Genomic DNA, 13,988 nt, shown 5'->3' with positions numbered 1-13,988 from the left:
TCGTAAATGGGCCATGTAGGTCCACGTCTTCGTATAGCCCCCATATAACGGTACCTCCCGATATTCGGTATTTTAAAGATTTTAGCGTCATTATTCACCGAAATTGTTTCTAATTTAGTATTTGAAGTTCGCAATGGATACTACAGCCTAACACAGAAAATTGTTTGTGCAGCTCCACGTCTTCGTATAGCCCCCATATAACGGTACCTCCCGATATTCGGTATTTTGATGATTTTAGCGACATTATTTACAGGAATTGTTTCAAATTTGGTATTTGAAGTTCGTAATGGATACTACAGCCTAAGACAGAAAATTGTCTGTGCAGGTCCACGTCTTCGTATAGCCCCCATATAGCGGTACCTCCCGATATTCGGTATTTTGATAATATTAGCGGCATTATTTACCGGAATTATTTCAAATTTGGTGTTTGAAGTTCGAAATGGATACTACAGCCTAAGACAGAAGATTATCTGTGCATGTCTACGTCTTCGTATAGCCACCATATAAGGGTACCTCCCTATATACGGTTTTTTTTTTATTATTTTAGCGACATTATTAACCGGAATTTTTACAAATTTGGTATTCGAAGTTCATAATGAATACTACAACCTATGAACGAAAATTGTCTGTGCAGGTTCATACCTTCGTATAGCCCCCATATAACGGTATCTCCCGATATTCGGTATTTTGGAGATTTTAGCGTCATTATTCACCGGAATTGTTTCAAATTACGTATTTAGAGTTCGTAATGGGAACTACAGTCTGTGACAGAAAATTTTCTATGCAGGTCTTCGTATATGCCCATATACCAGTACCTCCCTATATTCGGTATTTTGACGAGTTTAGGTACAATATTCACCGAAATTGTTTGAGATGTCATATTTAAAGTTCGTAATGGATATTACAGCCCATGACAGAAAATTGTCTATGCTGGTCCAGGTCTTCGCACAGCTCCAGGGTGCGATAAAAAAACTGCAAAAAGTCAAACACCATAATTTTTATTTTTTTTTTAAATTTTATTGAATGAAAGCAAAAAATGTCGGAAATACCATCCAATTTAAGAATAAGTTGAGATTTGTTCGAATTGATCACCTTTGGCACGTATTGTGGCCTTCAAACGGCCAATGAAACCGTCACACGCTGCCCGGATGTTGCTCTGTGTTACTTTGCCCCATTCTCGGCGAAGCACTTACTTGAGGTGATCGATACTTTGGTATTTTGTAGTGCCAACCTTGCTTTCCAAAATACTCCAGACAAAATAATCCAACGTATTGATTTTGGTGGCCATTGTGCGCTGGAAATGAAGTGAGGAACCTCATTTTGTAACCATTCTTGGGTGGCGCGTGCTGAGTGCAATGGTGCTGAGTCCTGTTGGATTGGCCAAGGTCTGCGGATAAAATGTTTGCGTGCCCAAGGTTTTAATACACCCTCCAGAATATTTTCACGATAATATTCGGTATTTATTCTGATGCCACGGTAGATTAATGCTGGCGGAGATCGACCATCGGGTGTTATGGCGGCCCACACCATCACCATGGCCGGGGCTTGAGTTTTGGTGGCCAAACGACATACGATCTGCTGGACAATCTTTACAATCTTCTGGACAACGAATGTTTTCTCATCGGAGAAAACCAAATTCGGCAGTTCACCACTTTCGTCAAAGCGAAGCAACTCTTTAGCTCTTTGGAGTCTATTTTCCTTCTGTTGCGGTGTAAGTTCTTGCACTTTTTGGAATTTCAATGGCTTTACCCCGAGCTAATTTTTCAATATTTGCCGAATCGAATATTGCGATATGTTTAGCTCACGAGCCATTTTTCGGCCACTGCGACGTGGGTTTCGATCAAGTAGCTTATTTATTTTTCAAACCATTTCTGCTTATGTTGCAGTTTTCTTCCGTCTACTTCCTTGACGTCGGGCTACCCTACCAGTATCACAATTAAATGCTGGAGTGCTCTAACGATAGCCACATGTGCTTTTCCAGCCAAATAAAAAGAAATCACATTATAACGCTTGAATTCCATCACGAATAACTTTTTTTCTGGAAAATTCTCACCAAAATGCTTTTGTGCGCTTGTAAACAATATAATGACCTGTCACTGGAATAATTCTAACAGCTGTCGGACGAGTGGCTTGGAAATGACAGCAGTCTGAAGTTGGTTGCAGTTTTTTCTTCTCACACTAAAGACAGATGATCTTCGAGAGCCCTTTTATAATTGCATGACCGTTAGAAGGACTCCTTTGAACAAAACTAACAAAAAGAGTTATAGCGATTTGAAAAAATTAATTTTGAATTGAGTTATAGCCATTTTAATAAAGCATGGCAAAAATATCCGAAGTTAGAAAGTGGTAACAATTTAGAAAAATAATTTTTATATTATAAACATCGGTTAACTGTTCGTATATCCAAAGTTTTGCCCTGTACTGTCATCGTAATTGCGTTACAAATTAATTCTATTTCCGATTATCTTTTAGCTAAATTATCTCTAATGAGAAATTAATCTCTAGCCACTATTTAAATGTCAAATCCAACAAATATAAAAGGAGTTGTCACACTGCAACCTGGGTTCTTTTGTGTGTAAACGTGAGAGTCGAAAAACCATGCCTTGGATTTGGATAGTTTGTTCCATACCCCTAGTAATGGGATCTTATTTCGATTTTATTGTGGATAATGATGAAATTTTCGAAAAGTGTCCAGATCGACCAGAGGCAATGGGAATTCATGATATTGTTGATTTTTCGGAATTTATAATTGAATTCAAAGAGGGTTATGTTAGCGGCAGGGGCCAAATGACAATGCATTGGAAGGGTGTGGAAGCCACGGATCGTGTTGATGTAAGAAACTTTCACAAAGGAGATGTACCCTTACAGGATATATGTGTCTCCACAGGATATATGTCCTTACAGGATATGTGGCCCCACAGGATATGTGACGTTAAAAATGTGTTTTTAACCCAAAAATAATCTAAACTTGCTCTCTCTCCCTCCCTCTCTCTCTCTCTCTCTCTCTCTCTCTCTCTCTCTCTCTCTCTCTCTCGTTTTTTGTAGGGTTACTCTGCGCTCTTCAAATTTCAACGTGGCACTTGGCAGCCAACAACCGTACTGGTACATGAATTTAACTTCTGTAAGCGACAATTTGATGCCACCACAATATGGTATAATGTCTGGAGTCGTCACATACGCCGGGAGGACCAAAAATGCATAAATAATTATGGAGTAAAACATTTTTCAAATTCTCGGAAATTCCCTTTTCATAATAATTTTGAATACTTTTTATATATTGCAGCATGTCTACCATTACGAACCATTTGATGTGGAGACTGTCAGCTATTTTCCCACCAACATGGAGGGGCGTCATAAAATCGTCATCCACCTGGATGCCTATGACAAGTTAAATGTTCGACGTTCCAATGCTGAAGTGTGTTTTCAAATTTCTGGTGAATTTATTAAAGTGAAATGAGGTTTCGGTGGAAATAAATAAATTAGTCTAAAATCGGATAGAAAAGAGGGGCGGGTAGGATGATTGCCTTCAAATGCTTTTGAAAGTATAACGAATTTAAGCCAAGGAAAAGAAGTATTCCAGGAAAAGTTTAGTAGATTATGAAAGTCGAGATAAAAATGCAAGATTGGCGTTTTCAAAGATTACATTGCCAAGTAACCTAAATAGGAGGGGGTGGAGGGCAGCAAATTCTTCATACTTCCACAAATTTTTTGAAATATTCAACGTAAAATTAATTGGACTTTTTGCGTTGTAGTACTTTTACTTACTTTAAATACGGGCTATAATTCGGTCAAACCTTTTAACTCTCAAGTGAGTCACCAAAAGGGGTCCTTTTGCCGAAGTAGACGGGTAAGATCCCCCCTCTTTAATTTTTTTTTGATTAATATTCGTATTTTTTTGGGATTAATATTCCTTGGAATCCATGCATTTTAGGTATATAGTGGCTTGGAATATATATTACTGATAATAATAGGAGGATTATCCGGGCTAAATATTTTAAAACTCAAGGGAGTCAACAAAGGGGTCTTTTTTGTCCTTTTTACAAAAAAAAAAAAAATTTGAAAACACCAAAATATTCTACTTATATTTATAATAATACGAGGAATATTTTTGTTAAGCATTATAACTCCCAAGCGTGCCACCAAAGGGGTCCTCTTGGTGTAGTGAGGCAAGTTCTCCCATCTTTTATTTTTTTTGATAGTTTTAGATTAATATTCCTTGGAATCCATAAATTTTAGGTATATTGTGTCTTGGAATATATTACTGATAATAATAGGAGGATTATTCGGGTTAGACATTCTAACCCTCAAGCGAGTCGACAAAGGGGTCTTTTTTGCCCTTTTAACAAAAAATGTTTGAAAACTCCTTTTAAATGAGATCGTAGCAAATCAAAATATTCTACTTATACTTATAAAAATACGAGGAATATTTCGGTTAAACATTATAACTCTCAAGCGAGTCACCAAAGAGGTCATTTTGGTTTTGTGCGGCAAGTTCCCCACTCTTTAAGTTTTCTTTAGAAATTTTCGGGTTAATATTCCTTAAAATGCATGCATTTTAGGTATATAGTGTCTTCGACGATTTTTCGGGTGGTACATTTTAACCCCCAAACAAGCCAAGAATATGTGTAATTTTTGTCCATTTTTCAAAAAATGGTTAAAAATCCCTTTAAATGAGATCGTAGCAAATCAAAATAAACTACAAAATTATTTGTCGTAGAATTTTACTATAGGTCCCAGAATACATAAAAACTCTAAATACAACCTAAACAGCAGGGATTTCTAAATATTCACAAACACATTTTAGGGCTAAGTACGACCTTCATCTGATTTTATGAAAAATTCTCCAATAAAACAACATTTTAGAAGAACGACATCGAAGAGAAAAATATTCTCCATCAAATTTCACTGTAAGTCACCAAAGAAGAGAACTCTCTATTTTCATTATATATCAAGAACATATATCCACCAATGTTGCGAAAAAAAACTCGCAATTTTTTGCTGTTTTTTTTGATGGATTTTATCCGTCCTCTTTCGAGTTGATACATAAAACTTACAAAAATCATCATTTTATACAGAAAGTATCAAATAGAGTAATATTCTACAGCAAATTTTACTATAAGTCTCCAAAGAAAAGAAATCTATATTTTCCTTATATATCAAGAAAATCATTGAATCAATTTTGCGAAAAAACGAAGGATTTTTTTTATGAATTTTTCTCTTGTCTTTTTTCGACTTAGCCAAGAGCTTTCTATTAAAAAAGGCCACCTCAAATCACAACTAGAAATTAAAAAAAAAAAATAAAAATTTGGAAAAATGGAGATCTTCACTCCACCAACAAGACTCCTTTGGTGACTCGCTTGAGGGTTATGTTATGTTACACAAAAATAATCCTCTAATTGATATCGGTAATATTGCCAAAGAAACTATTTAATGAAATTGCCAATGGTCTTCTCAGTAGTTTTGTATGGAAGAGGGATTTTTAGGATTTTCCATGGAATGGAATTTTTAAGGGTTAGAAAAAAGGTTTGGAAGCTCTTCTAAAAGATATTCGAAGAGGGAAGAACTCTGTAAAAGACCCTCTGCTTAAGATGGCCGTCATCTGTGGAAGAAGTCTTTTCAAAAGGTTTTCTATGCAAAAATTCTTTTTCAAAAAATTTCCTATTGTAGAAGACATTTGAAAGGGCTTTCCATAGATGCAGATCTCATTTGAAGGCCTTTGATGGGAAATTACTTCTCAAAACTTTTTCTATGGAAAAACGCTTTTCAAGATGTCTTCTATGAAGGGCAAGTATCCAAAATATGTCCCATATAGAAAATCTTTAAAAAAGTCTTGTATGGGAAAAGGCTGTTTTCGGATGCTGTCGGTCCAGGTGGAGATCAGACGTGTGTGCACTACTCGAATTGTGATCGGCTCGCGGTAATCGGTTCGCCTTCGGGTTGGGTAATCGGTTTGATGTCGTCTCGGCAGTTGTCGTGTGAGTAGTTCGGCTCTGCGCTACTCGGATTGTGGTCGGCTCGAGGTAATTGGGTGGCCTTCGGTTCTGGGCAATCTGGTGGCTGTTTGTTTCGACTGTCGATGGGTGTGTGACTATACTTTGTGTTATTCGGGTTTTCTGTGGGAAAAGATCGGTTAGTGGGAGCTGGCTAAGAACAGTGAACTGGCTGTGAACTTGAGCTGCTTAAGAGCTGGGAGCTTATTAAAAAACTGGGAGCGGGCAAAGCGTTGGGAGCTTGCGAAGTGCTGGGAGCGTGATAAGCACTGGGATAGCTGGCTCAAATCGTGGCTAACTAGAAACGAGACTGCGGACGAGTCACACGTCTGTGCGTATTTTGTCGGCTATTGATCGACGACCTAGGTGAAAGTTCGTCTCCTTCTAGACCTTTCAAAGGTCTTCCATTATAGAGGAATTGGAAGGTCTCTTCATTATAGAAGTTCATTAAAAGGACTTTTTGTAGATTGGAATCATTTTCAATTTTAAGAAGCCATTGCAATTGTGGTTTGTTTATAGAAAACTTTCAGAATGCCTTCTTTATATATAAGACCTTCAAACTATCTTTTGAATAAAAACCTTGAAAGATAGTCCCATTACAGAAGATTGGACAACGTCTTCTTTTATTGAAGACCCTGAAAGGATATTCTGTGAGATTAAAAACTGCAACTAAGTCAAATGCTATAGTTTTTCCATTTCTTTTGTAAAGAAAATGTCGGAATTTTAGAATAAGTTTAGATTTATTCGAATTGGTCACCTTTGGCACGAATTATGGCCTTTATACGGTCAATGAACGGCCATCACATGCTGCCCGAACGTTGCTCTGCGGTATTTTGGCCCATTCCCTGCGAAGCGCTTGCTTGAGGTGATCGACACTTTGGTATTTTTAGTGCCAACTTTGCTTTCCAATATACTTCAGTCACAATAGTCCAACGGATTGTTATCCGGAGATTTTGGTGGCATTGTGTGCTGGAAATGAAGCGAGGAACCTCATTTTGTAACCATTGGGTGGCGCGTGCTGAATGCGATGTTGCTGAGTCTGTTGGAATGTCCAAGGTCTGCGTGCCCATGGCATTAATACACCCTTCAGAATATTTTCGGCATTTATTCTGACGCCACGGTTGATTAATACGAGCGGAGAGCGATCATCGGGCGTTATGGCGGCCGGCACCATCACCATGGCCGGCGCTTGAGTTCTGGTGACCAACAAATGGAATGTTTTCTCATCGGAGAAAACCAAATTCGGCAGTTCACCACATTCGGCCAAGCGAAGCAACTCTTTAGCTCTTTTGAGTCTACTTTCTTTCCGTTGCGGTATAAGTTCTTGCACTTTTTGAAATTTTCATGGCGTTACCCCGAGCTCATTTTACAATATTTGCCGAATGGAATATTGCGATATGTTCAGCTCACGAGCCATTTTTCGGCCATTGCGACGCGGGTTTCGATCAAGTCGTTTCATTACTTTTCAAACCATTTCTGCTGATGTTGATGTTTTCTTCCATCCACCTCCTTGATGTTGGGCTACGCTACCAGTGTCACGGTATCGAGCGATGGTACGAGACACATGTAGTAGAAGTAAAAATTTTTTAATTGAATTTTAAATTAAAAACAGAGGCATTTTCGAGCAGTATCTGATGTCCTGTACTAAATAACATTTTTCTGGATTGCATGTGAAGAACTTAAAACTCCAAATCGGATGAAACATATATATGGGAGCTATAGCTATATCTGAACTAATATTCACCAAATTTGATTTTACTTGCTTCTAGACTGAATTCGGTGGGATATTCCAAAATTCAGATCATTTGGACTTATATTGGCCATTTGGTGCACAACTAACCCGAAATCGGTTGAAGATATATGGGAGCTATATCTAAATGTGTTCCGATTATCACCAATTTCAATAGGGTTCGTCCTTGGGCCAAACAAATATTGTTTGCAAAATTTAATCTCAATCGGATAATAAGTGCGACTTACATGCATAAATCGACTCAGAAAGTGATTCTATGAAGATCCTCAAAAGTAACCATGGGTCTATCGCGCTTCCTTCCCCCTGTTACAAACAAATGCCCAAAGACATAATACCCTTACCGCTATGTGGTGTAGGGTATAATTATGTGCTTGCGATTAAATGGTACCAGCATTTCTGCAGCTGTTGTTGCCTCCCCATGAAAATAATAATTTTAATTTGTTTACTGATACCATTTAATGCTGTTACAGATTATCCGAATAATCTAAGATAAAATTAGAATCACATTTTTATTTCAAAATTGCACAACAGATATAAAACGGAATGTGGAATTTTATTGAATTGTATTATTTCGTATTCCGCCGAGAGAAATACTACACCTTTTGAAAAATGCTGTGGATTTGGATTTTGGGTTCAGTTTCCCTGGCGGCTGGACATCGTTTCGATTTTATACGGGACAGTGAGGATATTGCTGAAGATTGTCCAAATATGCCGGACACTAAGGGAATTTTTGACATAGTCGATTTAACGGGACTTACAATTGAATTCAATGAGGGCTATGTTAGCTGTAGCGGTGAGGCTAAAATGATGTGGGAGGATGTGGAGCCCACAGATCGGATTGCTGTAAGTTGGGGTTATTTTTTTGTTGATCATATACATATTTCCTGGGGATTTACTCTCTCTCTCCCTCTCTCTTTTTTTTGTTCTTTAGGGCTATGGCGAACTCTTCAAATTCCAACGTGGCACTTGGCAGCCAACAACCTTCTTCGTGCGAGTTTTTAATTTCTGTGAGCGTCAATTTGATAACAACTCAATATGGTATGACATATGGACTCGTCACATCCGCGAGGAGGACCGAAAATGCATAAATCATTATGGAGTAATAAAATGTGCTAAATTTTATTTTTTTAATAATAATTTAAAATATTTATTTTGCATTTACAGCATGTTTACCATTACCAGCCATTCGATGTGGAAACTGTCAACGATTTTCCCACCAACATGGAGGGCCGTCACAAAATCGTCATCCACCTGGATGCCTATGACAAACTGAATGTTAAGCGTCGTAATGCTGCTGTGTGCTTTCAAATTTCTGGTGAATTTATTAAAGTGAAATGAAACAGATTAAAACAGTGGAATATGACAGAGGAAATAAATAAATAACACTAAGCAACAGAAAAAAAATAAATACAGGAGAAACTCAGCAGATTATGGAATTAAAGCGTGGTGTAGGAGGGGGTGAAGTATGGCAAGTTTCCCATCTCCTACATTTTTTTATTATAAATTTTCGAAATAAGATTCCTTGGAATTCTGTCTTTTTTTGATAAATATTGTCTTCGGCATATATTACTGATAGCAATTTGAGGATTATTTTGGTCTACCATTTTAACCCTTAAACGAGTCTCAAAAGGGGTCATGTTGGTGGAGTGCCAGGTAGCCCATTCTCCCAAGTTTTTTTTGGAAAATTTCGAATTGAGGTTCCTTAAAATCCCTGATCGCAATACAAGGATTATTTTTACTGGAAAAAATTAAACCTCAAGCGACTCACCAAAGCAGTCTTTTGGTTCTTTTTTTTAAAGCTAAGAACTCCCTTAAAACGGAATGGTAACAAACCAACATATTCAACAAAATTATTTGCCATAGATTTTCACTATAGGTCTCCGAACAAATCAAAACTTTTAATCTTACCAGAACCCCAAGAATTAAATAAATGCTAAAAACACATCTTGGGGTTAATGTTGTATTTCAAGAGAGTTTATGTAAAATTCTCCAAGAAAGCAACACTTTAGAAGGATGACGTCAAAAACGAAAATATTCTTCGTCAAATTTCACTAAAAGTTACCAAAGAGAAGATATCCTTATGTTCTTTATAAATCAAGAAAATATTTATTTTTCAATGTTTTAAAAAATGTAAAAAAATATTTCCCATTTTTGAGGGATTTTTCTTCGTTTTTTTCGATTCGAGGCATGAAAGTGACCTATAACTTCATTTTGGACAAAAAATACCAGAGGAAAAAATATTCTATACCAAATTTCACAGAAAGTCACTAAAGATATGACATCCCTATTATCATCAAGGAAATATTTGTATTTGCCGAAAAAAGATGTGTTTTTGATAGATTTTTCTTTGGCCTATTTTTGAATTGATGCATGAAAGTGACATAAAACTTTATTTTAGACAAAAACTATTGAAGGGGAATATATTCTTCAGTAAATTTCACTATGAGTCACCAAATAAATAAAAGCACTATTTTCATTATATATTAAGAAAATACCTAAAACAATGTTGAAAAAAAAAAATCGACAAAAAATTTCGTATTTTTTGATGGAATTAGATTTGACTGTTTTTTGAGTTGATGCGTGAAAGTAGCATTAAACTTTATTTTAGACAGAAGCTATGAAAGGAGAAAATATTCTGTACAAAATTTCACTATGAGCCACCAAAGAAAAGAAATAACTATTATCATTATATATCAAGAAAATATTTCAATCAATGTTGCAAAAAAACGATAAAATATTTTAAATTTTTTGATATATTTCTCCGTCCTTTTTTGAGTTGATGCATAAATGCGTCATAAAACCTCATTTCTGAGAGATAGTATTAAAGGCGGAAATATTCTCCATCAAATTTCATTATAAGTCACCAAAGATATGAATCCTATATTTTCATTATATATCAAATTTGCAAGAAAATTAAAAAAAACAAAATTATTTTTTTATGAAATTTGCTTTGGCTGCTTTTTTGTGAGTGGATGCATGAAAGTAGCATTAAACTTTATTTTAGACAGAAAGTATTAGAGGGGAAAATATTCTATACAAAATTTTACCATAGATCACAAAAGAAAAGAAAAATCTATATTTAATATATATCAAGAAAAGATTTTAATCAATGTTGCCAAAAAAAGCGAAAAAATATTTTATATTTTTTGTATTGATTTGTTCGGTCTTTTTTGAATTGATGCATGAAAGTGATATAAACCTTCATTTTAGATGAAAAGTATCAAAGGAAAAAACATTCTTCATCAAATTTCACTATAGGTCATCAAAGAAAAGAAATGTCTATATCTAATATATATCAAGAAAATATTTGAATCAATGTTGATAAAAAATAAACGAAAATATTTTCTATTTTTTGATGGATTTTTTTCGACCTTCTTTCAAGCTGGTGCATGAAATTGACATTAAATTAATTTTAGGCAGAAAGCTTCAAAGGATAAAATGTTCTGCGCCGAATTTCACTGCAAGTCTCCAAAGAAAAGAAAAATCTAGTTTCATTATATGTCAAGAAAATATTTGTATCAAATTTGCAAGGAAAACGCAAAAAATATTTTTTAGTTTTTGAAGGATTTTGATTCGATCTTTTTTTGAGTTGACGCATAAAAGTAACATAAAATCTCATTTTAGACGAAAAATTTGAAAGGAGGAAATATTCTTCATCAAATTTCACTATAAGTCACCAAAGAAAAGATCTTGCTATTTTCATTACATATCAAGATAATATATACATCAATGTTGCGAAAAAATACTTGAAAATATTCCATATTTTTATAGGAATTTGTTTGGGCCTTTTTTCGAGTTGATGCATGCAAATGGCAAAAATCTTCATTTTACATAGAAAGTATTAAAGAGGGAAATATTCTACACAAAATTTCACTATAAGTCATGAAAGGAAGCAACTTTCTATCTTCATTATTTATCAGGAAAATATTTGTATCAATGTTGAAAAAAAATAAAAAAAATTATTTTTGGATGATTTTTGTTGCGCTTTTTTTTTATTGCATGAAAGTAACATAAAACTTTGTTTTAGACAGAAAGTATCAAACAGTAAAATATTCTACACTAAATTTCACTATAAGTCGCCAACGGAAAGAACACTCTATTTTCATTATATATCAAAAAAATGTATCTATCAATGTTAAGAAAAAAATTGCAAAAATACTTCAAATCGCCTTAAAAAAATGCTATTTTTTTTTTTTATTTAAAAAATGCATATTTCTTAAATATTGTTTTAAAAATATTTGAAAAGAAATCCGCGATTGTAAACATTGTTTTAAAAAGTATTTTAATTTATACTCCAACATTGTAATTATTATTCCTGTCCGATGACGATCTGACATACAAAGTTGTGAAATACAAAATTGCAAATTATACAAAGTTGCAAATTATAGGGTAGCGCATAAGTCTGCCACTATAAATACATAATACCAGCAAACCGATCAAATATTTCAAAAAACTTTGAAACTTTGCGGAAAACGACGGAATTTCAACAAAGGAAAATGTTATTTCCAAAACCAACTGGGTGGATATTCTTCACACTTTCCTGGCAGATGTTACAAGGAGCCGACTATGAATTTACACCAGACGATGATCAAATATTTACCGCCTGTCCTGATAAGCCCGGCACCAATGGAATCCTAGATATTGTTGATATATCCGAAATAATTTTGGAATATAATGACGGTGTTGTTCGCGTTGAGGGTAATATGACCTTTATATGGAAAGATGTAAAACCTACCGATCGCATGGAGGTTAGTTTTCTTTTTTCCTAGGATTACAAATAAATTTAATTTATTTTCTTTCCAATTTGCTATTTTCTTCTCCAGGTAATTGGAGAGATGTTGAAATTTCAACGCGGATCCTGGCAGCCAACCATTCTCACAATGCGTCTCAGAGACTTTTGTCGTGTCCAATATGATCCACTTGCTCCGTGGTATGCCGTGTGGAGTGTTAATGTTCCCGAAAATGAGCGAAAATGTATAAACAATGTTGGGGTAGGTTGAGAAATTTGGTTGGTCTTGTTGTTGTTTTTTTTCTAATTTTTTTGGTTTTTTCCCTTCCCAGCACACTATTCATTATCGTCCCTATAATGTGAATACTACTGTAAAATATTTTATAAACTTGGAGGGACGCCATAAAATCGTGGTCAACATCTATGCCTATGACGAAAATGGTAGGAAACGTCCGAAATCGTATTGTTTCGAAGTGATTGGGGTATTTGCAAAAGTTAGATAACAAAGAAGAATAGGTTAAGTTTCAAATTTTAAACAATTAAATAATGGAAAAATAAAAAAAATATTATACTTTTAAAGTTACCTAAAAACTCCCTTAACTGGATTGTAACAAGCCAAAATATTCTAAAAAATTATTTGTCATAAAATTTCACTCTAGGTCTCATAACAAATCATAACTCTAAATTGTATCTAAACGTCAGGAAATGCTAAAAACACACTTTAGGCTTAATTTCGTACTTCATGTGAGTTTTTGTAAAGTTCTCCTTAAAAACAACACTTTAGACGGCTGACGTCAAAGACGAAAATATTCTTCATCAAATTTCACTACAAGTTACTAAGGACAAGGTATCCTTATTCCCTTTATATATCAAGAAAATATTTCTTTGAATGTTTTAAAAAAAAGCAAAAAAATATTTCCCTATTTTTGAGGGATGTTTCTTTGCTCTTTTTTCGATTCGAGGCATGAAAGTGACATAAAACTTCATTTTAGACAAAAAATATCAGAGGGAAAAATATTCTACACCAAATTTCACGAAAAGCCACCAAAGACATGACGTCCCCATTTTCATTGCATATCAAGGAAATATTTGTATCAATATTGCCGAAATAGATGTGTTTTTTGATAGATTTTTCTTTGGTCTATTTTTGAATAGATGCATGGAAGTGGCATAAAACTTCATTTTAGACAAAAAGTATTAAAGGTGAATATATTCTACATTAAATTTCACTATGAGTTACCAAATAAAAGAAATATCAATTTTCATTATATAACAAGAAAATACCTGTAACAATGTTGAAAATAAAAATCGACAAAATATTTCGTTTTTTTGATGGATTTTTCTTTGGTCTATTTTTGAGTTGATGCATGAAAGTGACATAAAACTTGATTTTATACAGAAAGTATTAAAGGGGAATATATTCTGCAGTAAATTTCACTATGAGTCACCAATTAAAAGAAATCTCTATTTTATTATATATTAAGAAAATACCTGTAATAATTAAAAAAAAAAAAAATAA

At 34.5% G+C, this 13,988-nt stretch overlaps 3 protein-coding genes across 3 annotated transcripts; all 3 read left to right on the top strand.

Annotated features, from left to right (window-relative positions):
• The first annotated feature begins 2,593 nt into the window (after nucleotides 1-2,593).
• LOC131804541 (uncharacterized) lies at nucleotides 2,594-3,457 on the top strand. The gene is made up of 3 exons (XM_059127554.1): nucleotides 2,594-2,832; nucleotides 3,046-3,213; nucleotides 3,284-3,457. Exons 1-3 carry the CDS (start codon nucleotides 2,599-2,601, stop codon nucleotides 3,455-3,457), a joined length of 576 nt encoding a protein of 191 aa, XP_058983537.1. The 5' UTR covers nucleotides 2,594-2,598.
• Nucleotides 3,458-8,271: 4,814 nt separating this feature from the next.
• Nucleotides 8,272-9,138, top strand: LOC131804584 (uncharacterized). Its single transcript, XM_059127636.1, has 3 exons — nucleotides 8,272-8,583; nucleotides 8,672-8,839; nucleotides 8,905-9,138. The coding sequence occupies exons 1-3, from the start codon at nucleotides 8,350-8,352 to the stop codon at nucleotides 9,076-9,078; spliced, it is 576 nt and encodes a 191-aa protein (XP_058983619.1). The 5' UTR covers nucleotides 8,272-8,349; the 3' UTR covers nucleotides 9,079-9,138.
• A 2,978-nt stretch (nucleotides 9,139-12,116) lies between these two features.
• On the top strand, nucleotides 12,117-12,979 carry LOC131804583 (uncharacterized). Its single transcript, XM_059127635.1, has 3 exons — nucleotides 12,117-12,488; nucleotides 12,564-12,731; nucleotides 12,802-12,979. Exons 1-3 carry the CDS (start codon nucleotides 12,237-12,239, stop codon nucleotides 12,970-12,972), a joined length of 591 nt encoding a protein of 196 aa, XP_058983618.1. The 5' UTR covers nucleotides 12,117-12,236; the 3' UTR covers nucleotides 12,973-12,979.
• The last annotated feature ends 1,009 nt before the right edge of the window (nucleotides 12,980-13,988 follow it).

The sequence above is a fragment of the Musca domestica genome, unplaced genomic scaffold, assembly GCF_030504385.1.
Source record: "Musca domestica strain aabys unplaced genomic scaffold, Musca_domestica.polishedcontigs.V.1.1 46, whole genome shotgun sequence".
Taxonomy (NCBI): domain Eukaryota; kingdom Metazoa; phylum Arthropoda; class Insecta; order Diptera; family Muscidae; genus Musca; species Musca domestica.
Note: the sequence above shows the minus strand (reverse complement) of the source record. Positions and strands in the feature narration are given on the sequence as shown.

Excerpts from the sequence above, each read along its gene's own strand:
- LOC131804541 (XM_059127554.1), top strand. The coding sequence starts at position 2,599 with ATGCCTTGGATTTGGATAGTTTGTTCCATACCCCTAGTAATGGGATCT. Across the intron at positions 2,833-3,045 it reads AAGCCACGGATCGTGTTGAT|GGTTACTCTGCGCTCTTCAA; the intron begins GTAAGAAACTTT and ends CGTTTTTTGTAG. Across the intron at positions 3,214-3,283 it reads AATGCATAAATAATTATGGA|CATGTCTACCATTACGAACC; the intron begins GTAAAACATTTT and ends TATATATTGCAG.
- LOC131804584 (XM_059127636.1), top strand. The coding sequence starts at position 8,350 with ATGCTGTGGATTTGGATTTTGGGTTCAGTTTCCCTGGCGGCTGGACAT. Across the intron at positions 8,584-8,671 it reads AGCCCACAGATCGGATTGCT|GGCTATGGCGAACTCTTCAA; the intron begins GTAAGTTGGGGT and ends TTTGTTCTTTAG. Across the intron at positions 8,840-8,904 it reads AATGCATAAATCATTATGGA|CATGTTTACCATTACCAGCC; the intron begins GTAATAAAATGT and ends TTGCATTTACAG.
- LOC131804583 (XM_059127635.1), top strand. The coding sequence starts at position 12,237 with ATGTTATTTCCAAAACCAACTGGGTGGATATTCTTCACACTTTCCTGG. Across the intron at positions 12,489-12,563 it reads AACCTACCGATCGCATGGAG|GTAATTGGAGAGATGTTGAA; the intron begins GTTAGTTTTCTT and ends TTTCTTCTCCAG. Across the intron at positions 12,732-12,801 it reads AATGTATAAACAATGTTGGG|CACACTATTCATTATCGTCC; the intron begins GTAGGTTGAGAA and ends TTCCCTTCCCAG.